The sequence below is a fragment of the Heterodontus francisci genome, chromosome 2 (genome assembly GCF_036365525.1).
Source record: "Heterodontus francisci isolate sHetFra1 chromosome 2, sHetFra1.hap1, whole genome shotgun sequence".
Classification (NCBI taxonomy): domain Eukaryota; kingdom Metazoa; phylum Chordata; class Chondrichthyes; order Heterodontiformes; family Heterodontidae; genus Heterodontus; species Heterodontus francisci.
Genome location: NC_090372.1, coordinates 127,842,702 through 127,867,960, shown reverse-complemented (window position 1 = coordinate 127,867,960; position 25,259 = coordinate 127,842,702). Strand labels below are relative to the sequence as shown.

At 42.0% G+C, this 25,259-nt stretch overlaps 1 protein-coding gene across 1 annotated transcript in view; it reads left to right on the top strand.

The window, feature by feature from the left end:
* LOC137346777 (DOMON domain-containing protein FRRS1L) overlaps positions 1-25,029 on the top strand; it is a 56,916-nt gene extending 31,887 nt beyond the window's left edge. Inside the window, exons 3-5 of the mRNA XM_068010612.1 lie at positions 21,358-21,518; positions 23,662-23,908; positions 24,857-25,029. Coding sequence (XP_067866713.1) covers positions 21,358-21,518; positions 23,662-23,908; positions 24,857-25,029 — 581 coding nt within the window. The remainder of the gene's footprint in view (positions 1-21,357; positions 21,519-23,661; positions 23,909-24,856) is intronic.
* Positions 25,030-25,259: the final 230 nt, after the last annotated feature.

The window sequence follows — 25,259 nt, the reverse complement described above, 5'->3', positions numbered from 1 at the left end:
TCAAGCTTTCCAAACCAAAGAAAGCAGCAGCCAAATTGAAACAATCTAGTAACCCCTGAATGAGGCGAACCAAACCAGGGATCTTTAGATATCAACAAATTAACTATTTATTTAAAAAAACTAAAATCTTAAACGTTACTAAGATAAACCAATATCTAAAGACCTTATAACTTATTTAAAGAATCTAACTCCCACATTCATATACATATACCCAAGCTAATGGTAATTTGGTGTTTAATTAGCTGCCCAGAAAAATAGAAATAACAATAAAGTCTTTGCAGATTACGCTTCCTGATGAATGGTCGTCTGATACAACACAGTCAAAGTCCACTTGCAGTCTTCCAAGGTCTGATGAATCCAGCGATAGGAATTCAGTTCAGCAGTTCAGTTCAGCAATTCAGCGATGAACACAGTAGATCAATAATTGGTTACTTCCTTCAAGGAATTAATCTGGCTTTAAGTTTTTAGAACTTTGAGAGAGAAGCTACACAAATTGCCTTAGAGAGCTCTCCTTTCTCCCGACAGTACATGCTGGCACAGTATGTCTGTCTGTCTCTGAACAAAACCAGTTAGCCAGTTTTCAAAAACAAAATGGATACATTGTATGTCCTGTTCTCCCTCTCTGTATAGTTGTTGCTAAGCAACCAGAATGCACCTTCACTCAGTCTCTGGAGCTGGCTGCCTTAAAGAACTACTGATCTTTTACAGCCTTAAAGGCACACCGCAATATTTCCCGAGGAGAAAAAAATAGGATCGTGACAATATCCATAAGGCCGCAGGTAGTGCCTGTTGTTGTGCCTAACACGCACTTACTCTTAAAGAATCCACAGAATCCGATTGGTGAACGGTATATCAATATTTTATTCACACACTAAATCATCAAAGTACAAGCTCTCACTACTTGTACAATATCAAAACTCATCAAAGTACAAGATGTCACTACTTGTACAGTATACTACCCGTCAAGACACGAGGTGATCAGTCTCGGACTTGCGGCTGCTCTTCTGTTCTCTGAGCCCCTGGCTCAGGGTACCTTCTCGAGTGTTCTTCCCCGGGGTTCTCGTACCTTCTTCAGTTTCAGTCAGGGGTTAAATCTTGTTTTTAAGACCCGCCCCTTTTACTTACTCATAGGGGTCTGGTATAATGACATAATGATAATTCCTTATTTGGCTCAGTGAGAACCTGTTCAAAACTTCACAGTTTCCTATTGTCTATTATGAGTTTAATCATATCTGGTGTCCATGACGACCCCTATTTTCTGGGATCCTCCTCAATACCTTTTCTATCATCATATCTACAACTCCTTGGCCATCTGTGTGCTGTGGCCTCTTTTACCCATCCTCCCATCAACACACTGTTCATTATTGTGTTACTGGCCCCTTTGTTTTAATTAAGTTCTTATGTGTTTTTACTGGGTCTACACTGTCCTTCCGGGACAGCACTTCAATTGTCTGACCTTCACCCTTTCACTATCGGTCTCAGTTAGGCATTCTACTTATAGCTAGCTTTCCTTCTGTTAATCATATGTCATAATATGATCTATTATTCATTCTTCATTTAGGTTACATAGTGAGTAATCAAAGACAGTTGCATCTTTTATTAACTCCTCAATTATTGTCTTTGTATCTGTTTGAGATAGTTACGATTCCTTATGACAAAGTCTCTTGCCTGTTTTCTCACAGATCTCATTGTTGTACTTTTAAGCTAAGATATCCCATGGTAACCTTAACCATCCTCAGCAGCCATCCTCACCCCCAATACTTTCTGTTTATCTCATGTTATCCAAACTTGGCCATTTTCTACACATAGATTCCAACAAAATCGAATAAAGTTCTTTGAGGAGGTGTAGCAGCTTTTTCGGGAGCAGTGTGTGAGCGAGTGAGCAGCTGGGAAAGTCAGTTTGAAAGTAAATTTAATTTCCTTTTGTTTTTCGGCGGAGGCCAGGGGGCTGCTGGGTAAGTAAAACACTATATATTTGGGCGGTTTCTGAACCTGAGACACCACACTTGTAGTGTCTCCCACCCGCCCTCCTCCTCTAACCAAAAAAAAAAAGGGACTCGGTGGGGTGTTTATAAGGTAAGGCTTTTTCGATTTCTCTGGTTTTATTGTGATTGGTAAAAACTTTTCGTTCCTTTTTCATTTAACTAAGTTTAAACTTAAGATTAAAAATGGCAGGAGATCTCAGACCCGTATCATGCTCCTCTTGCTCAATGTGGGAGCTCAGGGACATGGCTGATGACCCTGACTCCTTCACGTGCAGGAAGTGTGTCCAGCTGCAGCTCTTGTTAGACCGCATGACGGCTCTCGAGCTGCGGATGGACTCACTTTGGAGCATGCGCGATGCTGAGGAGGTCGTGGATAGCACGTTTAGTGAATTGGTCACACCGCAGATTAGGATTGCTGAGGGAGAAAGGGAATGGGTGACCAAAAGGCAGAGAAAGAGCAGGAAGGCAGCGCAGGAGTCCCCTGCGGTCATCTCCCTCCAAAACAAGTATACCGTTTTGGATACTGTTGAGGGAGATGGCTCACCAGGGGAAGGCAGCAGTAGCCAGGTCCATGGCACCGTGGCTGGCTCTGCTGCTCAGAAGGGCGGGAAAAAGAGTGGAAGGGCTATAGTCGTAGGGGATTCGATTGTAAGGGGAGTAGACAGGCGGTTCTGTGGTCGAAAACGAGGCTCCCGAATGGTATGTTGCCTCCCAGGTGCACGGGTCAGGGATGTCTCAGATCGGCTGCAGAACATTCTAAAGGGGGAGGGTGAACAGCCAGTTGTCATTGTGCACATAGGCACTAATGATATAGGTAAAAAACGGGATGAGGTCCTACAAGCAATGTTTAGGGAGTTAGGAGCCAAGTTAAAAAGTAGGACCTCAGAGGTAGTAATCTCAGGATTACTACCAGTGCCACGTGATAGTCAGAGTAAAAGTGAAAGAATAGTCAGGATGAATGCGTGGCTTGAGAGATGGTGCAGGAAGGAGGGGTTCAGATTTTTGGGACATTGGGACCGGTTCTGGGGGAGGTGGGACTATTACAAATTGGACGGTCTACACCTGGGCCGGACTGGAACCAATGTCCTTGGAGGTGCTTTTGCTAACGCTGTTGGGGAGGGTTTAAACTAATGTGGCAGGGGGATGGGAACCAATTGAGGTCAGTTGACAGTGAGGAGGTAGTAACAAAAGCCTGTAAGAAACTAGATAATGAAGTCAGTGTGACAAAGGGGAAGAGCAGGCAGGGAGCAGATGATGAATATAAAGGGACTGGTGGTCTGAGGTGCATTTGATTTAATGCAAGAAGTGTAGTTGGTAAGGCAGATGAACTTAGGGCTTGGATTAGTACCTGGAAGTATGATGTTATTGCTATTACTGAGACTTGGTTGAGGGAAGGGCATGATTGGCAACTAAATATCCCAGGATATCGATGCTTCAGGCGGGATAGAGAGGGAGGTAAAAGGGGTGGAGGAGTTGCATTACTGGTCAAAGAGGATATCACAGCTGTGCTGAAGGAGGGCACTATGGAGGACTCGAGCAGTGAGGCAATATGGACAGAACTCAGAAATAGGAAGGGTGCGGTAACAATGTTGGGGCTGTACTACAGGCCTCCCAACAGCGAGCGTGAGATAGAGGTACAAATATGTAAACAGATTATGGAAAGATGTAGGAGCAACAGGGTGGTGGTGATAGGAGATTTTAATTTCCCCAACATTGACTGGGATTCGCTTAATGTTAGAGGTCCAGATGGAGCAGAATTTGTAAGGAGCATCCAGGAGGGTTTTCTAGAGCAGTATGTAAATAGTCCAACTCAGGAAGGGGCCATACTGGACCTGGTGTTGGGGAATGAGCCCGGCCAGGTTGTTGAAGTTTCAGTAGGGGACTACTTTGGGAATAGTGATCACAATTCCGTAAGCTTTAAAATACTCATGGACAAAGACGAGAGTGGTCCTAAAGGAAGAGTGCTAAATTGGGGGAAGGCCAACTATACCAAAATTCGGCAGGAGCTGGGAAATGTAGATTGGGAGCAGCTGTTTGAAGGTAAATCCACATGTGATATGTGGGAGGCTTTTAAAGAGAGGTTGATTAGCGTGCAGGAGAGACATGTTCCTGTGAAAATGAGGGATAGAAATGGCAAGATTAGGGAACCATGGATGACAGGTGAAATTGTGAGACTAGCTAAGAGGAAAAAGGAAGCATACATAAGGTCTAGGCGGCTGATGAAAGACGAAGCTTTGAAAGAATATCGGGAATGTAGGACCAATCTGAAACGAGGAATTAAGAGGGCTAAAAGGGGTCATGAAATATCTTTAGCAAACAGGGTTAAGGAAAATCCCAAAGCCTTTTATTCATATATAAGGAGAAAGAGGGTAACTAGAGAAAGGATTGGCCCACTAAAGGACAAAGGAGGAATGTTATGCTTGGACTCAGAGAAAATGGGTGAGATTCTAAACGAGTACTTTGCATCGGTATTCACCGAGGAGAGGGACATGACGGATGTTGAGGTTAGGAACAGATGTTTGATTACTCTAGGTCAAGTCGGCATAAGGAGGGAGGAAGTGTTGGGTATTCTAAAGGGCATTAAGGTGGACAAGTCCCCAGGTCCGGATGGGATCTATCCCAGGTTACTGAGGGAAGCGAGAGAGGAAATAGCTGGGGCCTTAACAGATATCTTTGCAGCATCCTTAAACACGGGTGAGGTCCCGGAGGACTGGAGAATTGCTAATGTTGTCCCCTTGTTTAAGAAGGGTAGCAGGGATAATCCAGGTAATTATAGACCGGTGAGCCTGACGTCAGTGGTAGGGAAGCTGCTGGAGAAGATACTGAGGGATAGGATCTATTCCCATTTGGAAGAAAATGGGCTCATCAGTGATAGGCAACATGGTTTTGTGCAGGGAAGGTCATGTCTTACCAACTTAATAGAATTCTTTGAGGAAGTGACAAAGTTGATTGATGACGGAAGGGCTGTCGATGTCATATACATGGACTTCAGTAAGGCGTTTGATAAGGTTCCCCATGGCAGGCTGATGGAGAAAGTGAAGGCGCTTGGGGTCCAAGGTGTACTAGCTAGATGGATAAAGAACTGGCTGGGCAACAGGAGACAGAGAGTAGCAGTGGAAGGGAGTTTCTCAAAATGGAGACGTGTGACCAGTGGTGTTCCACAGGGATCCGTGCTGGGACCACTGTTGTTTGTGATATACATTAATGATTTGGAGGAAAGTATAGGTGGACTGATTAGCAAATTTGCAGACGACACTAAGATTGGTGGAGTAGCAGATAGTGAAGGGGACTGTCAGAGAATACAGCAGAATATAGATAGATTGGAGAGTTGGGCAGAGAAATGGCAGATGGAGTTCAATCAGGGCAAATGCGAGGTGATGCATTTTGGAAGATCCAATTCAAGAGTGAACTATACAGTAAATGGAAAGGTCCTGGGGAAAATTGATGTCCAGAGAGATTTGGGTGTTCAGGTCCACTGTTCCCTGAAGGTGGCAACGCAGGTAAATAGAGTGGTCAAGAAGGCATACGGCATGCTTTCCTTCATCGGACGGGGCATTGAGTACAAGAGTTGGCAGGTCATGTTACAGTTGTATAGGACTTTGGTTCGGCCACATTTGGAATACTGCGTACAGTTCTGGTCACCACATTATCAAAAGGATGTGGATGCTTTGGAAAGGGTGCAGAGGAGGTTCACCAGGATGTTGCCTGGTATGGAGGGCGCTAGCTATGAAGAGAGGTTGAGTAGATAAGGATTATTTTCATTAGAAAGACGGAGGTTGAGGGGGGACCTGATTGAGGTGTACAAAATCATGAGAGGTATAGACAGGGTGGATAGCAAGAAGCTTTTTCCCAGAGTGGGGGTTTCAATTACTAGAGGACACGAGTTCAAAGTGAAAGGGGAAAAGTTTAGGGGGGATATGCGTGGAAAGTTCTTTACGCAGAGGGTGGTGGGCACCTGGAACGCATTGCCAGCGGAGGTGGTAGATGCGGGCACGATGGAGTCTTTTAAGATGTATCTGGACAGATACATGAATGGGCAGGAAGAAAAGAGATACAGAAGCTTAGAAAATAGGCGACATGTTTAGAGAGAGGATCTGGATCGGCGCAGGCTTGGAGGGTCGAAGGGCCTGTTCCTGTGCTGTAATTATCTTTGTTCTTTTGTTCTATCTACTGGATTTAGAAATACAATGAATGTGGTATACCTAGACTTTTAGATAGCTTATTGAAGTAGATTAAGGACTACAGAATTTGGGGAAAAAGTAGCAAATTCCACTAAACCTGGTTAGAAGGGAAGAAACGGAGCAGGAGTTAATGGCAGTTTCCCATGGTGGTTGTAAGTGGTTAGCGGTGTCCCACTTCCAACCACAGGTTCTGTTCTGGGACCTCTTCCGTTCACTGTGTACATCAATGATTTGGATAGACAGCTAGAGGGAGTAGTGTCCAAATTTGCGAACAGTACTACATTAGAAGGCATAGTAAATAATTCTGAGGACCAAACGGGCTGAAGGGGAATAATTATAAGATAGTGGAATGGACAAAGAATGGCCAATAGAATTAAATGTTAATAATACATACTTTGAATGGGAAAGTTTGGGAGATGTGGAAGAGCAATGGTTCACTAGATATTAAAAGCAGCACCTCAAGTGGATAAAGTCATTTAAAAAAAGTATTAATTTTATGGCAAGTCGTCTTCTTCTTTGGCCTCCTTGTCTCGAGAGACAATGGGTAAGCGCCTAGAGGTGGTCAGTGGTTTGTGAAGCAGCGCCTGGAGTGGCTATAAAGGCCAATTCTAGAGTGACAGACTCTTCCACAGGCACTGCAGATAAATTTGTTTGTCGGGGCTGTTACACAGTTGCCTCTCCCCTTGCGCTTCTGTCTTTTTTCCTGCCAACTGCTAAGTCTCTTTGACTCGCCACACTTTAGCCCCGCCTTTATGGCTGTCCGCCAGCTCTGGCGAACACTGGCAACTGACTTCCACATGGCAAGTGGTGTCGTGTATAAACATCAAGATTTAATGAATTTACATAAAAGCTTAGTAAAATCACAGTCGGAAAACTGTCTGCAGTTTTAAGCTTCACGCTACAAGAATGATGTGAAGCAGTTGAGAGGATACAGAGCAGATTCATTTGGATGGTGCCTGATATGAGGAAATACAAGATTTGAAAAATGGGGGCTACTTTCATTAGAAAACAAAAAGATTGAGGTGATTTGATAGAGGTGTTCAAAATTATGAAAGGATGCAATAAAAACAGACAGTTTCCAGTGGTTGGGGAGTCTAGAATGAGTGGATATCCATATACGATTGCATGCAAGAGATTCACAGCAGGAAACCTTTTACAGTGAGATTGCGAAATGCACTACCATGGTTAACAATTGAAACAGAGACCACGCCATCATTTTAAAAATAGATTGGATAGATAGTGGAAGAGAAAAGGTTATGGGAATAGGGAGGCACAGGGTATCAAGACAGACTGGTTGAGCTGAATGGCATGTTTTTGTGTTGTCATTTCTATGTAATTTCTATGTAAAGCACTGGCAGCTAAACTTTTAAAGAGTCGGGGTTGGGTACTGGGGAAGCCTTAAATTTTCACAGATGGTAAAATTAAGAAGCTTAAAATCTTTACCAAGTGGGTTTGGGAGCTGGGAACTTATAGAGGAAGAGCAATTTTTAAAAAAATTGTTGGGGTCTGATCTTTGGGCCTAGAAATTCAATTGCATCTAAAAAGGGTCACAAAGGGGCACTGCATGTGTGTGTTTGTGTTCTCCAAAGCAACACACAATATTCATGACTATTATAATGAATCAGGCGTGCAGCCAGCATTACCCATATGTTATGATCCTGTAGTTTTTTTCCCGGGAAGTATGCAGTGTACCTTTAAGGCTGGAAAAGGACTAGTACTGCTTTAAGGCAGCAAGCACCAGGGACTGAGTCAAAGAATGCATTCTCGTTGCCATAGGATACAGCCATTCGGAGAAAAAGGACAAAGATACAATGTTTCCGATTGACTTTTGAAACTAGCTGAAAAGACTGGCTTTTGAGATACAGTTAACGGACACAGACAGACAGCCGAACCAGTATGAACGGAACAGAGATCTCTGATAATTTAAACTGAAGGAAGGGCAGTTAGACTGTGACAATTTTTTTATTCCTTGAAAATTTTAAAGCCAAATTGATTCATTAAAAAGGGTTTGCAAGTTGTTAATTGCTGAATTCATCGCTGGAGAAGAAAAGCATCACTTCAACTGCTGAACTAGACTACGGACTGTTCTACTGTTGAAGAACCTTTTTTATTCCCCATCGGAGGGCTGTGAGGACTTCAAGCAACCTTGAACTGTTACATGTTGGAAGATTCCACTTCGGCAGGAGCATAAATATGCAAGGACGCTAATTTATTTCTATTTTAAATGTTGTTTATATCTCAGTAGTGTTTAAGAATTTAGTTTTTCTAATTAAATAGTTAATTTTTTGATCTAAAGACACCTGGTTTGGTTAGCCTCATTCAGTGGTTAATAGATGGTACAATTTGGCTGGGTCTTTAATTTGGAAAGTTGAAAATGATATGTTAGGCAGTCTGTGGAGGGGCAGGACTGAATCAACAGTGTGTTCCTCCCACCGCAATCAGAATCATGTATCTTGATTGGAGGCTTTGTCTTGAGCGGTTGGTGGTAACACATACTATTCATTGATTGCATGCCTATTTTGAGGCTGGATATTAGGTGTTAGCACCTCTTAAATGGGAGGTGCACTCTCACTGCAGACAAGTGGGAAACAGTTCTGTGGACAGAAATGGCTGCAGCAAATACTGAGAAGGCACCAAGATTTTTCAGTGCCGCCTTAGAGGTCCTGGTGCAGGCAGTGGACATGAGGAGGCAGATCCTGTTTCCCCTCAGAGGTAGAAAGCCCTGCAGGCAACAGTTCCACCGCCAGTGGGAAGGCATTGCAGAGGAATGCAACGTCGGGTGCTTAGCTCCCAGGATATGGCTGCAATGCCGAAACAAGTTCAGCGACCTTACCAGAGTTTGTCAAGGTATCCCCTTCAATCTCGCTACTCCCAATAGTCAGAAACTCCCCTTCCCTCTCCTGCAATCACTTCCTTCTTCTCATACTCACCACTTTTTCAGCTCTCACTTACATATGCCTCACATCTGATGCACTGTATACAAGCTATTCCACCATAATGGGCACATTTTCTAAGCAAGTCACAAGACTGTAACTAATGTTATGGCACGAACGCTCAGGACAAAGCCCCAATCAAAATATATGATTCTGATTGCGGTGGGAGTAACGCACTGTCAATTCAGTCCCGCCACTCCACAGGTCGCATCATACATATGTTTAAGCTTTCCAATTCTGAAGCTCCCTGTGACTGTGGGTGATATGCTGAAGATTTCAACTGTCTAATCCCCAAATTGCCCATGACTTCTTGAAATATCCTAGACATGAAATTAGTACCTTGATCCGATTGAACTTCAAGTGGTAACCCATATCTCGTAAAGAATTGGGTTAACTTTTCTACTACTATTTTAGCAGTAATTGTCCTCAAAGGAATGGCCTCTGGAAATCGAGTAGTCATGTCCATGATAGTAAGTATGTATTGATGTCCCCACTTTTGTTTTTGGCAAGGGTCCTACACAGTGTACTAACACCCTGCTAAATGGTTCCTCAATCACTGGTATGGGAACTAGTGGTGCCGGTTTTATGGTAAGTTGTGGTTTTCCCACCATTTGATAGGTATGGTATGTCCTACAAAATTGTCTCTCATCCTTTTCAGGTTGGAAAGACGTAACTAGTGGAATGCCACAAGGATCAGTCCTAGGGCCTCAATTATTTACTATCTATCTAATGATTTGGAGAAGGGAGCAGAGTGTAATATATCCAAATTTGCTGATGATACAAAAATAGGTGGGAGGGCATGTTGTGATGAGGACATAAGGAATCTGCAAGGGGATATAGATAGGTTGAGTGAGTGGGCAAAAACTTGGCTGATGGAGTTTAATGTAGGAATGTGTGAGGTCATGCACTTTGGTAGGAAGAATCAAAAGGCAGACTATTATTTAAATGGAGGGGTCTTCAAAAAAGTGCAGCACAGAGGGACCCGGGTGTTCTTGTGCATGAAACACAAAAAGTTAGCATGCAGGTGCAGCAAGTAATTAAGAAGGCAAATGGAATTTTGGCCTTTATTGCTGGAAGGTTGGAGTTTAAAAATAAGGAAGTCTTGTTACAACTGTACAGGGTGTTGGTAAGGCCACACCTGGAGTACTGCATACAGTTTTGCTCCCCGTATTTAAGAAAGGATATACTGGTATTGGAGGCAGTTCAAAAGAGATTCACTAGGCTGATTACTGGGATGAAGGAATTGACTTATCAAGAACGGCTAAACAGGTTAGGCCTTTTTTCATTAGAGTTTAGAAGAATGAGTGGTGATCTTATTGAAACGTACAAGATTCTGAGGGGGCTTAACAGGGTAGTTGTTGAGAAGATGTTTCCACTAGTGGGGGAATCTCGAACTAAGGGACATAGTTACAGAATAAGGGGGCACTCATTTAAAACTGAGATGCAAAGGGATTTCATCTCTCAGCGGGAGTGAATGTCTGGAATTCTCTACCCCAGAGAGTTGTGGACGCTAAATCACTGAAAGTATTTAAAGAGGAGGTAGATAGATTTTTGAAATATTGGGGAGTTGAGGGCTATGAGAAGCTGGCACAAAAGAAGAGTTGAGGTCTGGGGCAGATCATCCATGATCTTATTGAATGGCGGGGCAGGCTTGAGGGGCTGACTGGCCTACTCCTGCTCCTATTTCTTATGTTCTTATGTTTGTAAGACCTGGCCAGTAATAATGTTGGCTTACATTTGGTCTTCCGAATTCCCCTATGTCCTGCAAAAGGAATGTTGTGTGCTAACCTTAATAATCCTTGACGATATTTAGGTGGTACCACTATCTGTTCCACAACTATCCAGTCTTCATCGGCAGGCCTGTGAGGCAGTTTCCATTTCCTCCTCAAAACCCTGTTTCCCATATAAATAGCCTTCTGGAACACCTTTCACCTCAGCTTCCATCAGAGCCATCTGATATATCTCTGGATCAGCTTGCTGTGCTGCAATGATAGACAATCTGTTAAACATCTCATTTGGATTATCTAAATCCCCAAATAAGGTTTCAGATACTTGGCCCCTTTTACCTCCAGTAATGGATCCTGTTTAGCCACTGCTGAGATGACTATATGCACAGGAAATATTCCTGGAGTTTGTTTCTGTAATTGCTCCATTTCCGTAATTTCACTTGGTTCCTCTGTAATTATAGGAGAAACTGATACTTTTGATCCATCCAAATCATTTCCTAGGGGTAGATCACTTTACTGGCAAACGGTGGACAACACCTACAGTTACTATCTCAGATATTAAATCACTCTCTAGGCATACTTTATATAAAGGTATGGGTATATACTCCCCGCCAATTCCATTAACTGAAACATTTTAGCATTCAAGGCGCTCTCTGGTGGAAACGTTCTATCTTTCCCCAGCAAGAGTGTTTGGATTGCTCCTGTGTCCCTGAGTATAATGATAGGTTTTCCTGCCTCTCTTATAGGATATGGAGTTACTCTCCCCTTTGACGGAAATTCATTATAACGTTTGGGTATTTTATTCTTAACCTCTACACTCCTTTTAGTTTTAGTATCTGGTTTCACATCTGTTAAAACTATAGCCTGGTCTGCTATACTCTCATTTAGAGTCCTTTCCTCTGCACTAGCATAGCGTATCCTGACAAGTCCTATAGGTTTACCTCACAATTTCCAGCACTCTAAGTGAAGATGGCCCATTTCATGGCAATGATAACACTTTGGCTTGCGAACCTCACTTCTACCCTCAGCACCTTCTTTTCTGGCCTGAGTAGGTGATCCTGAGGCATTCCCAGGTGTTTCTTCTTGTCCATGGCTACTTGCCTTCCTTTCACACTCCCACTTTCTATCCTTCTTGGGTTTATGGGGGCGGAGGACAAAAGAGGTTGGCTTGCCTAACTTTCAAAACTTTCAGGTTATCTATATGAGTTCTCACTACTGAAGGAATGGAGTTTTTAAACTCTTCTAAGGGAATCAATTCTCAAAGGTTCTCATATGTGGTTTCTATCTTTAATGCCTGTATCCAATGGTCAAAATTAATTTGCTTCACCCTCTCAAATTCTAAATATGTCTGCCCAGCCAATCTCCGTAAGTGCCGAAACTTCTGACGGTAAGCTTCAGGGACTAACTCATACGCAGCGAGAATAGCCTTTTTTGCCATCTCATAATCTGCAGAAGCCTCTACAGGAAGCATGGCATAAACTTCATGAGGTCTGGCAGCATCTGTGGAAAGAGAAGCAGAGTTAACATTTCAGGCCAGTGACCCTTCTTCAGAACAGTTCTGAAGAAGGGTCACTGACCTGAAGCGTTAACTCTGCTCTCTCCACAGATGCTGCCAGACCTGCTGAATATTTCCAGCATTTCTTGTTTTTATTTCAGATTTCCAGTATCTGCAGTATTTTTCTTTTATAAACTTCATGAGCTCTGCCTACCAATCTGCTTTGCATAAGCAGTGTCTAGCTTTCTTTCATCCATTTCATCTGTTCGGCTATTTTTTCAAAAGATATGAAAAATGCCTCTACACCCTTTCCTCGAATTTAGGAAGAGCCTGTATAAATTTAAACAACTTTTCACTTGGGTCCTGAGCTAAATTCAGATTCTTCCTGACCTGAATTTTCCCTGGATTCAAGACTACCCCTTTGTCTTAGTTCCGTCTCTTTTAACTTAAATTCCCTCTCTTTCAACTTAAATTCCCTCTCATTCTCCCTTTCCTCCAATTCAAGTTTTTTTTCATTTCTAACTGAATCCTAGCCAATACCACTGCATCATTCTCTGACCTACTACTTTCTAGTTCCTCATATTAGAGTCATAGAGTCGTACAGCATAGAAACAGGCCCTTCGGCCCACCGCATCCATGCCGACCATAATGCCTATCTATATTAATCCCACCTGCCTGCATTAATTCCATATCCCTCTATGCCTTGCCCATTTAAGTACCTGTCCAGATGCCTCTTAAATGTCGCTACTGTTCCTGCCTCCACCACCTCCTCAGGCAGCTCATTCCAGATACCCACTGTTCTTTGTGTGAAAAAATTACCCCTTTGATCCCCTTTAAACCTCCTCCCCCTCACCTTAAATCTATGCCCTCTAGTTTTAGTCACCCCTACCATGGGAAACAGACTCTGGCTATCTACCCTATCTATGCCTCTCATAATTTTATATACCTCTATCATGTCCCCTCTCAGCCTCCTTCGCTCCAGGGAAAACAGACCCAGCCTGTCCAATCTCTCTTTATAACTGAAGCCCTCCAAACCAAGCAACATCCTTGTGAATCTTTTCTGCACCCTCTCTAGCTTAATCATATTTTTCTTGTAGTGCGGCGACCAGAACTGCACGCAGTACTCCAAATGCGACCTAACCAACGTTATGTACAACTGTAACATGACGTCCCAACTCTTGTACTCAATGCCTCGGCCGATGAAGGCAAGCATGCCATACGCCTTCTTCACCACCCTATCAACCACTGTTGCTACTTTCAGGGAACTATGTACTTGCACCCCAAGGTCTCTCTGCTCAACAACACTCCCCAGGGCCCTGCCATTCATTGTATATGTCATGCCCTGTTTTAACTTCCCAAAATGCATCACTTCACACTTGTCTGCATTAAATTTGATTTGCCACTCCCTTGCCCACTTTCCCAGGTGATCTATATCTTGTTGTAACCTTAGACAACCTTATTCACAATCCACTCTACCACCAATTTTGGTGTCATCTGCAAACTTACTAATCATGCCCCCTACATTCACATCTAAGTCATTAATATATATGACAAACAACAGAAGGCCCATCACCGATCCCTGAGGCACACCACTGGTCACCGGCTTCCAATCTGAAAAACAACCCTCCGCTACCACCCTCTGCTTCCTATCACCTAGCCAATTTTGTATCCAATTTGCTAGCTCACCCTTCATCATCATCATCATCTTCTTCTAATTCCAGATGTTCGGCCATTATGTCAATTATCTCTGCTTTTTTGGCACCTAATTTCAATTCTAACCCCAATTTTGCTGCCAATTCTTTAAGTTTGTTCTTAGTTAAAGTTATTAAGTCACTCAGGGAAACACTCTGCTTTCCCAAAAACTCTGCTGCAACCACTAATGCCCTTACTGTGGTATAGACTGTACCTTATTATACAAGATACCTGGTTCCTTTTATTTCTTTGTAATTGGTGTTAGATTTAGATCTCAACAATAGAGTTTCCAATTGATATGCTAATTAATATGATGCCAGATGCAAGACCCCAATTTGTATGTTATCCCAGAAATGAGCAATTAATATGATTCCAAATGCGAGCCCTCCAAATTAGTCTGATTTTGATCCCTGGTGCGCGCTGTCTAATTAAATATGATTCAATCGCGAGCGAGCCCCCGATTAATATGTTATGGTACGACCGGTCAGGACAAAGCTCCCAATCAAAATATAGGATTCTGATTGTGGTGGGAGCAACACACTGTCAATTCAGTCCTGCCGCTCCACAGGTCGCATCATCCATATCTTTAAGCTTTCCGAATCAAAGAAAGCAGCAGCTGAATTGGAACAATCTAGTAACCCCCGAATTAGTTGAATCAAACCAGGTATCTTTAGATATCAACAAATTAAATGTTTATTAAAAAAAACTAAAAATCTTAAACACTACTAAGATCAACCAATATCTAAAGACCTTATAACTTATTTAAAATTCTAACTCCCGTATTTGCATACATATACTCAAATTAATATTATTTTTGCTGTTTAATTAGCTGCCCGAACAAATAGAAATAACAATAAAAGTCTGTGCAGATTTACGTTCCTGACAAAATGGAATCTTCAATGTAGAAACAGTCCAAGTTTGCTTGAAGTCTTCGCAGTCGTCCAATGGGGAAAAAACAGGTTCTTCAACGATAAGAAACTCAGCAGTCCAGTTCAGCAGTCGAAGTGTTACTCTTCTTTTTCCAGCGATGAACTTAGCAGATCAACAACTTGCTATTTTTTTAAGGAATTAATCAAGCTTGACTTTTCAGAATTTTGAGAGATAAATAAATAAACTAACTTCTCTTCCTTCAGTTTAAATTTATCGGAGAGCTCTCCTTTCTCCCTTCAGGTGCTAACACACAGCTGTGTCTGTCTCTCTCTGAACAAAACAGTTTTGTTGCCAGCCAGTTTCAAAATCAAATGGCAACATTGTATGTCCTATTCTCCTTCGCTGTATGGTTGTATCCAGGCAACCAAGGTGCACTTTCACTCAGTAACTTATGAAGCTGGCTGCCTTAAAGAAGTACTGATCTTTTGCTGCCTTAAAGACACACAACAATATTTTCCGGGAAAAAAAAAGATCGTGACGCGAGCACATTTCTCTGCAGGAGAAGGCCGTCCACAACTCCAGCTGCCAGTGGAGGAGGTGGAGCCCACCTGCACACACTCTTTCCTCACGCCACCTCCTTTAAAGAAAAAGTGCGCAGTCATGGCCTGTGCAGTCATGGCTGTGGTGACTGGCATTGCCAGAGGAGACATCGCGTCGTTCAAATCTTATCACCTTTTTCCCTTAATATTTTTGTCGCACCAGCACACTTTGTATAACAACTGAAGATGCCAGCCATTTTCCTTTCTGCTATCCCTTAACACTAACCCTGCCCCTCTCTTTCATTTTTGTTGGGGAAATTGTGAACATAATTCTGCCACTGGAGGAAGAGGAGGTTAGCCTTCCTGAGGATGCGGCAACTCAGATAATGCCACCATGAGGCTAGGTTAGAGGAGGGGTGTATGAGCTAGGATGCCACAGATGGCAACTCACTGCAGGGTGAGATCACATACTGTCTCTGCTGCAAATAACTTAGATGCTGACTTTGAGGTTCCAGGCTACCAAAGAAGGTTGATGGGCATATACCAGGAAATATGAGATGCACTGGACAGCCTGCCAGTGAGCATGCACATAATACAAAGAAAAATTCTCAGGGGAGGACCCACCATCCGTGGTTAACTAAAGAAGTTAAGGAAAGCATTAAACTTAAGGAAAAAGCATATAATTGCGCAAAGATAAGTGGTAGGTCAGATGATTGGTCAGAATATAAAAAATGGCAGAGAATGACTAAAAGGTTAATCAGGGGAAAGAAATTAGAGTATGAGAGGAAGCTAGCTAGAAATGTAAAAACAGATAACAAGCCTTTCTACAGGTATTAAAAAGGAAAAGAGTAAGTAAAGTGAGTGTTGGTCCTCTGGAGAGTGAGAATGGGGAGTTAATAGTAGATAATAAGGAATGAAATGATCAAATATTTTGCTTCTGTCTTCACTATAGAGGATACAAAATCATTCCAGTAATAGCTGTAAATTAGGAAGTGGACGGAAGAAAGGAACTGGTGAAATTACAATCACCAGGGAAGCGGTACTGAGCAAACTGATGGAGCTGCGGGCTGACAAGTCCCGAATTTAGGGAGCTAGGTAGCAGATTAAAGAGTAGGACCTCAAAAGTTGTAATCTCTGGGTTTCTCCCGGTGCCATGGGCTAGTGAGTATAGGAATAGGAGGTTAGAGCAAATGAATGTGTGGCTGAAGAGATGGTGCAGGGGGGAAGGCATTAGTTTCCTGGATCACTGGGTCTGTTTCTGGCGAAGGTGGGATCTGTACAAGTTTGGATGGATTGCACCTGAACTGGAATGGGACCAGCATCCTTGCTGGGAGGTTTGCTAGTGCTGTTGGGGGAGGGGGGGAGGTTAAACTAATTTGGCAGGGGGATGGTAGAGTAGGGGCTGATGTACAATCAAATATAGAAGAGAAACTAAGTCAGTCTGGAGGGCAGAATAAATATAGACCTGTTAAGGTTCAAGCGAATAATGCAAGGCTGGATTTTATCTATTTTAACACAAGGAGTCTTACTAGTAAGGCAGATGAATTGAGGGCGTAGATTAACACATGGGAATACGATATTATTGTTATCACTGAGACATGGTTGAGGGAGGGGCAGGACTGGCAGCTCAATATCCCAGGGTATAGAATCTTCAGACATGGTAGGGGAGGGTGTAAAAGAGGAGGTGGCATTGCACTGTTGATTAAGGAGTCAATTACTGCAGTAAGGAGGGATGATATCTTAGAAGGTTCCTCAAATGAGATCATATGGATAGAACTTAAAAACTAAAAGGGGGCAGTCACTTGGCTGGGAGTGTACTACAGGCCTCCAAACAGTCAAGGAGAGATAGAGGAGCAGATATGTAGGCAAATCACAGAGAGGTGTAAAAATAATAGGGTAATAATAGTAGGGGATTTCAACTTCCCCCATATTAGAGGAGATACTATTAGTGCAAATGACTTAAAGGGAGCAGAATTCTTAAAGTGCATTCAGGAGAGCTTTTTCAGCCAGCATGTAGAGAGTCCTATAAGAGGAGGGGTGATACTGGACTTAATCCTAGGGAATGAAGCCGGACAAGTGGTAGAAGTGGCAGTGGGGGAGCATTTCGGGGATAGTGAGCATAACTCTAAGCTTTAAGGCAGTTATGGAAAAGCACAAAGATGGACTGGAAATAAAAGTCCTGAATTGGGGGAAGGCAGATTTCAATGTGATAAAACAGGATCTGGCCAAAGTGGACTGGGATCAGATTCTTGTCGGAAAGTCTACGTCAGACCAGTGGGAGTCATTCAGAAAGGAAATAGTGAGAGTTCAGGTCCAACATGTTCCCATAAAGGTGAAGAGTAGGACCAAAAAGTCCAGGGAACCCTGGATGTCAAGGGATATAGAAGATTGGATAAGGGGAAAAAAAAGGCTTATGGCAGATTCAGAGGCCTGAAAACAGTGGCGGCCCTAGAGGAGTATAGAAAGTGCAGGGGGGTACTTAAAAAAGTAATTAGGAGAGTGAAGAGGGGACATGAAAAAACACTGACAGACAAGATAAAGGAAAATCCCAAGGCAATTTATATGTATATTAAGGGCAAGAGGATAACCAGGGAAAGAGTAGGATCCATTAGGGACCAAAGCGGCAATCTGTGTGTGGAGCTGGAGAACATAGGTGAGATTTTAAATGATTGCTTTTCATCTGTGTTCACTATGGAGAAGGACAATGTAGGTGTAGAGATCAGGGAGGGGGATTGTGATATACTTGAACAAATTAGCATTGAAATGGAGGAAGTTTTAGCGGGATAAATCCCCAGGCCCAGATGAGATGTATCCCAGGCTGCTATGTGAGGCAAGGAAGGAGATAGCAGGGGCTCTGACACAAATTTGCAAATCCTTTCTGGCCACTGGAGAGGTACCAGAGGAATGGAGGACAGCGAATGTGGTACCATTATTCAAGAAGGGTAGCAGGGATAAACCAGGTAATTATAGGCCAGTGAGCCTAACGCCAGTGGTAGGGAAACTAGTGGAAAAAATTCTGAGAGATAAGATTAATCTCCACTTGGAGAGGCAGGGATTGTTCAGTGATACATGGCTTTGTCAGGGGGAGATCATGTCTAACAAATTTGATTGAATTTTTCGAGGAAGTGACTAGATGTGTAGATGAGGGTAGGGCAGTTGATGTGATATACATGTACTTCAGTAAGGCTTTTGATAAGGTCCCGCATGGGAGATTGATTAAGAAGGTAAGAGCCCATGGGATACAGGGTAATATGGTAAATTGGATCCAAAATTGGCTTAGTGGGAGGAGGCAGAGGGTGATGGTCGAGAGTTGTTTTTGCGAGTGCAGGCCTGTGACCAGTGGTGTACCTCGGGGATCGGTGCTGGGACCCTTGCTGTTTGTAGTGTACATTAACGATTTAGATGTGAATTTAGGAGGTATGATCGTAAGTTCGCAGAAGACATTTGGTGGTGTTGTGGATAGTGAGGAGGAAAGCCTTAGATTACAGGACGATATAGTCGGGCTGATAAGATGGGCGGAGCAGTGGCAAATGGAAATTAATCCTGAGAAGTATGAGGTGATGCACTTTGGGAGGACTAACAAGGCAAGGGAATATACAATGGATAGTAGGACCCTAGGGAATACAGAGGGTCAGAGGGACCTTGGTGTACTTGTCCATAGATCACTGAAGGCAGCAGCACAGGTAGATAAGGTGGTTAGGAATGCATACGGGATACTTGCCTTTATTAGCCAAGGCATAGAATATAAGAGCAGGGAGATTATGTTAGAGCTGTATAAAACGCTGGTTAGGCCACAACTGGAGTACTGTGTACAGTTCTGTTCACCACATTATAGGAAGGCTGTGATTGCACTGGAGAAGGTGCAGAGGAGATTCACCAGGATGTTGCCTGGGCTGGAGCATTTCAGCTATGAGGAGAGACTGGATAGGCTGGGGTTGTTTTCCTTGGAGCGGAGAAGGCTGAGGGGGGACCTGATTGAGGTATACAAAATTATGAAAGGCATTGATAGGATAGATAGGAAGAAACTTTTTCCTTTAGTGGTGGAGTAAATAACCAGGGGGCATAGATTTAAGGTAAGGAGCAGGAGGTTTAGAGGGGAGTTGAGGAAAAAAAATTTCACCCAGAGGGTGGTTGGAATCTGGAACACACTGCCTGAAGGGATGGTAGAGGCAGGAATCCTCACAACATTTAAGAAGTATTTAGATGAGCACGAGACGCCATAGCATACAAGGCTACGGGCCAAGTGCTGGAAAATGGATTAGATTGGATCGGTGCTTGTTGGTCGGTGTACACGTGTTGGTCCAAAGGGCCTGTTTCTTGGTTGTATAACTCTATAAACATCATTCATGCACACTAGGTGTGGCATATTTAGGAACCTGCAATTGTGAAAGCTTTTCACGGTTTAATGTGATTTATATTTAAAGTGCGTTTAAAGAAACAGAAAATGTAGCATAAGTGTCAATGAATATAAATTTTTAAAACGTTTGAACAATTGCAATGAAGTACCATAACACTGGTTGCACCTAAAAATCTGGTTGCAATGTGAAGAGACCTGAGGAACATGAGCAATTGAAGAATACTCGCATTTGGGATTGTCGGGGGGGGCGGGTGGCAAGTTTTATGGGTGAATATTTGTTTGGGTGGATGGTTTGATGGATGGCCATAAAAGATTGGGAGGACTCGAGTGTAATACAAATATATATAGAGATACAGCACTGAAACAGGCCCTTTGGCCCACCAAGTCTGTGCTGACCATCAACCACCCATTTGTACTAATCCTACAGTAATCCCATATTTCCTACCACCTACCTACACTAGGGGCAATTTACAATGGCCAATTTACCTACCAACCTGCAAGTCTTTGGCAGGAAACCAGAGCACCCAGCAGAAACCCACGCAATCACAGGAAGAACTTGCAAACTCTGCACAGGCAGCACCCAGAACTGAACCCCGGTCGCTGGCGCTGTGATGCTAACCACTGCGCCACTGTGCAGAACTACCTTATTCTTAAAATTCTGTGATCTTTTAAACTGCCTAATTGGTTTACGCTCAGAGTACATGTGTCTGTGGGCACAAATGTCGAGGAAACTCCAGGGCTAGGTTTCTTGTTCCACCACCTATACTGATAATCTGTTCCACGTATTTGCCACCGTTTTAGTTAAAAAAAAACTTCCTCCACATTTCCCCTTTTCTTTTGTTGTCCTATATTTGTAAATGCTTAAATTCTGTACATGGCAGAAAAGCTTACTTCCATTCAATTTGTACAAATCTTCCATAATTTTAAACACTTCTATCATATCCCTTCTCACTCTTTGTTCAAGAGAGAAAACACCCAGGGTTCTCAAGAAAATGATATGCAAAGTGAAAAACTTAGTAACTGATAAGTTGTTTTTGAGAATCTGCGTAATAGTTATAAAAATGTTACCTTTTGTGGAGTAACAATATTTAACCTTGATGCACCCAGTTAGCTTTTGTGATATTGGAGAATATAATAACATGTCACTTTGCTCCTGTGGTTTTCTGTAGTTATGTTTTGCAATGTTTTAGTATTGAAGATTTCTAAATTAATTTTTGCTCTATCAAGGAAAAGCAATTCATACAGTGAAAACTGTAAAGTGATTAATACATTTTTGATCCAACCTTGCACAGTAGGGTGCAAATATGTAGGTGCACAACCTACATGTCAGCCAGGGTTTGCAAGTGATTATGCACCATGCAGCTATGCTGTTTTACAATAACTTGAAGTGTGGTGCCTTAGAAGATATAAATGTAGCAAGTGCTCCAATTTACATCTACTTTTCTGTCCATAAAATGCCAGTGCTGGTTTGTTCACGTGAAAGAATGTGGTTGCAAATCATAGCAAGAAATTACAAAAGGTACCTGATAGGACAAGGTAATGCATTGTTGCAATGACATTCCTACATTTTTTACTCTAATTCCCTACTTTCCAATTGTAGGTATGGAAAACCTGGCTGTGATGCAGAGACATGCGATTACTTCCTCAGTTACCGCAGGATAGGTGCTGATGTGGAATTTGAGCTGAGTGCTGATACTGATGGTTGGGTTGCAGTTGGATTCTCATCTGACAAATTAATGGTATGCCACCACCCCCATACACAGCAATTCAATTATTCCCATATTATATTCATTTAATAGACATCTGAATGCAGAAATAAACAAGTACATGAATGTGATTGTGTAGTTTCTTATTTATTATTAATGAAGGGACTTTCATTTTACATTTCAACTTCAGCCAAAAGGCAAATGCATTTGGATGAATTATGACAAAGTTAAAATTGATGAATGAATTAACATGACTAAATTTATGTATAATTTTGTCTTTCCAAAAAGTAAATCCACTGACTCAACTTACCTCAAATTCTTCTAAATCAAAGCAAGGTCCTGAACCTAGATAATGTATACTGATGTCCTAGGCTTAAATTGTGATACTTAGGAGACTACTGACCCGATATTTTTCACTTCTGTCTGAAGGCGTTAACTTTTCTTGAAGTAACATTCCATGGATGCAAGCATCCTCCTGTTATTATGCCCAAATGGCCATTCTGTATGTGAGAGTCCAGGCAGTGAGTGCTGGTAGGATATTTGACTATGGGGGGCAGCATCACGTTTGAACAGTAATATCCTGACTTCACCTGACATATAGCTGTGGTCTGTGGTGCCAGTAGAGAACAGATTAACACCAAAATGTAGACTAGCTTCCAGATCCCGGGTGGAGGGCAGCAGCAGCATGCAGGTCGCTATATCTCAGGGCTTTCGGGATCTTTTTGCTGCCATCTGATCAGCCATTTCTGCTAATCACTGGATACATAGAGCCAGCGCCCAGTGGAGGGGCAAACTGCATGAGGCTGCAATTTTTTCAGGACAACAGCGCATGCCAAACATTGAACCTTCTCACCTAGAGCACCACATAGGAGGCAACACCAGATGCCCATGCAAAAGCTCCAATGATGTAGCTAGCAACCACAGAAGAGGGTAATTTCCATCCCATTATTCTAGAACTTGAGCAACTAATTATTCTAGAACTTGAGCAACTAATCACCTCTAGTGATAGTGGCTCTTGAGTTGCCCCAGGTGAAGAACCAGAATAGGAGAAAGAAAGGGATATTCCAGGGGCATTATGGTGTGAGGAAGAGTAGGTTGGCTTATGGTCCCTTTTGTGTTTCTTGTATTAAAGGATAACATATTGTGCTCTGTTATTCATGTTGAATACAGTCAAACGGGAAAAAATGCACTTATTTTCTGGTAACAGAAGATGGTGTCAGCATCTACAAGTATGAAGATGTGTTCATGCCTTCTGCAGCTTATCAAACCTTCTCCTCCCCCTTCTGCCTGCTTTTAATTGTTGCTCTGACTTTCTACATACTAATGGGGACTCAGTAACTAAGTCAGTACAGGAAAATATTGACTTAAAAACATATTTGACTATGGAGAATTTCAGCAGGAGTGAAATGAATACACATGTACCTTAAGACAAAATAACACTTTTATACACAAGGACAATATCATAATGATGGTGGAATTATTATAAAAATATTCAAGATTTTTCTCTACATATTGTGGTACATTTCCACTTGCAGTATTGCACCCATTTAAGCTAAGACATTACTGATTCTTAAAACAATGTTGCATAGATAGATTCACTGCTGACCTTATAGTGTCAGTATCTCTACTCTTTTCTTTCAACAGATTAGCATTAGTAATACTAAGTACTGTCTTTGATTTATTTCAGAGAACGTTTGCTTACTGCACTATGTGATGTTTCTATCTAATGCAATTTTGCTTTACTTTTGTAAACATAAAAAAAAATTGTGAATTTTCTCCGCTCCTGAGAGCGGTAATTATGTTGGGGTACCAGTGCTCACCCAAGTGGCAATTTTTCACATGACCCTAAGCATGGAGTGTCCCACTACCAATCTTGGTCCTACCTTCATCTGACATCCTCGTATGATTCCCAGCAACAGTCAGGGAGTATATATTTGGAGTGGAAACACATAGGAACAACTGTTCCTATGAATTCCCACTCTGAAGTACTGCTCTGACTACTGCTGTGCCCTGATTGTGTTATTTTTTTTCCAAGCTCATGAACTCTGAGGCCAATTATTAAGTTCCAGTCATTATGCTTTATTTTGTAAACCGATAAGTTTGTTTTGTAGATTTGATTGAGGCTAAGTTACATGCATAGATTGTTAACTGATGCATCTTCTATTTTTGCTTGCAGGGGGGTGATGATGTAATGGCCTGTGTGCATGATGACAATGGTAGGGTTCGAATCCAGCACTTTTACAATGTTGGACAGTGGGCCAAAGAGATAAAAAGAAATCCAGCCAGGGATGAAGAAGGTATTTTTGAGAACAACAGAGTGACTTGTCGATTTAAACGACCAGTGTATGTCCCCAGAGATGAAACCATTATTGATCTCCACTTGAGCTGGTATTACTTATTTGCATGGGGTCCTGCCATACAAGGTAGGTCAGTTTTTCATCTGCTGTAGCAGTGTTTGGAAAAATCACAATTGCATAATATTTATCAACAATAACTTGATATTTTTACCTGACGTAGCTAATTGATTAATAGTGTGATAGATAAGTTACAATAAAGTACAACAGTCATTCAAATCTTAAGTAATTTATAAATTTTAGGTATTAAAATTTAACTCATCTACAGATGTAACCATTAAGAACATCTATAATTGTGTTTATAGTCACTTTAAAACATATCTCAATATAAGGGCAGTTGAGTTAGATATTACTATAAACATTATTGTATGATGTGAGCAATGACCGTTATATTGTCACATGTTGCTCTAGTGATCTACTGTATCTAGTTGCAGTTCTGTGCAACTACAGTCCTATACTTCTATTCCATATGCATCTTTCAATAATGCCCCTGTCCATTCTTGTGCTATATGCTGAAAAACTAACAATACTAAAACAGGCATTACACATCAACTCAGTCATTGCTGCTGTTATGATGTTGCATCAACATTAATGAGCGCTACAGTACTGTTTAAGAATGTAACATAAAAAATAGCAGGTGTAGGCCATACGGTGCCTCAAGCCTGCTCCGCCATTCTGTAAGATGAAGGCTGATCTACCTCAATTTCACTTTCCAACCCTATGCTTTGAAAGGATAGAAATGTCATTGTGAACACCAGAAAACCTTAGCAATGGTATTACAAAATGGTATATTCATGAGCCAAGCTTTCATACCTGTAAGAGAAAGACAGGTTATATAGTTTCAGCCATGACTTGTTGATGTGCTTTGATGTAAAATCGCAACCAAAATTTTTCAAAGGGAGTAACTTGATAATACCATGAAGCTATATAAATGCCCTTGAAATAATAATGTGCAATTTTACCTGATTAATCTTTTTGTTATTTTTACTATTTTATATGCATGTGTTCACCTGAAAGGCTCAATCACTCGACATGATATTGACTCTCCACCAGTATCTGAAGATGTTGTCAGCATCTACAAGTATGAAGATGTGTTCATGCCTTCTGCAGCTTATCAAACCTTCTCCTCTCCCTTCTGCCTGCTTTTAATTGTTGCTCTGACTTTCTACATACTAATGGGGACTCCGTAACTAAGTCAGTACAGGAAAATATTGACTTAAAAACATATTTGACTATGGAGAATTTCAGCAGGAGTGAAATGAATACACATGTTCTATTTGGAATAGATTTTCCAATGAAGCCCCGACTGAATGTATACAATTTGACAATATATACTGGGGTAATGATCCATAAATGGTCAAATGATAAATACTCATGAAAAATAAGAATTTCAGCTCCAAGTCTCAGTAAAGCAAGTCTG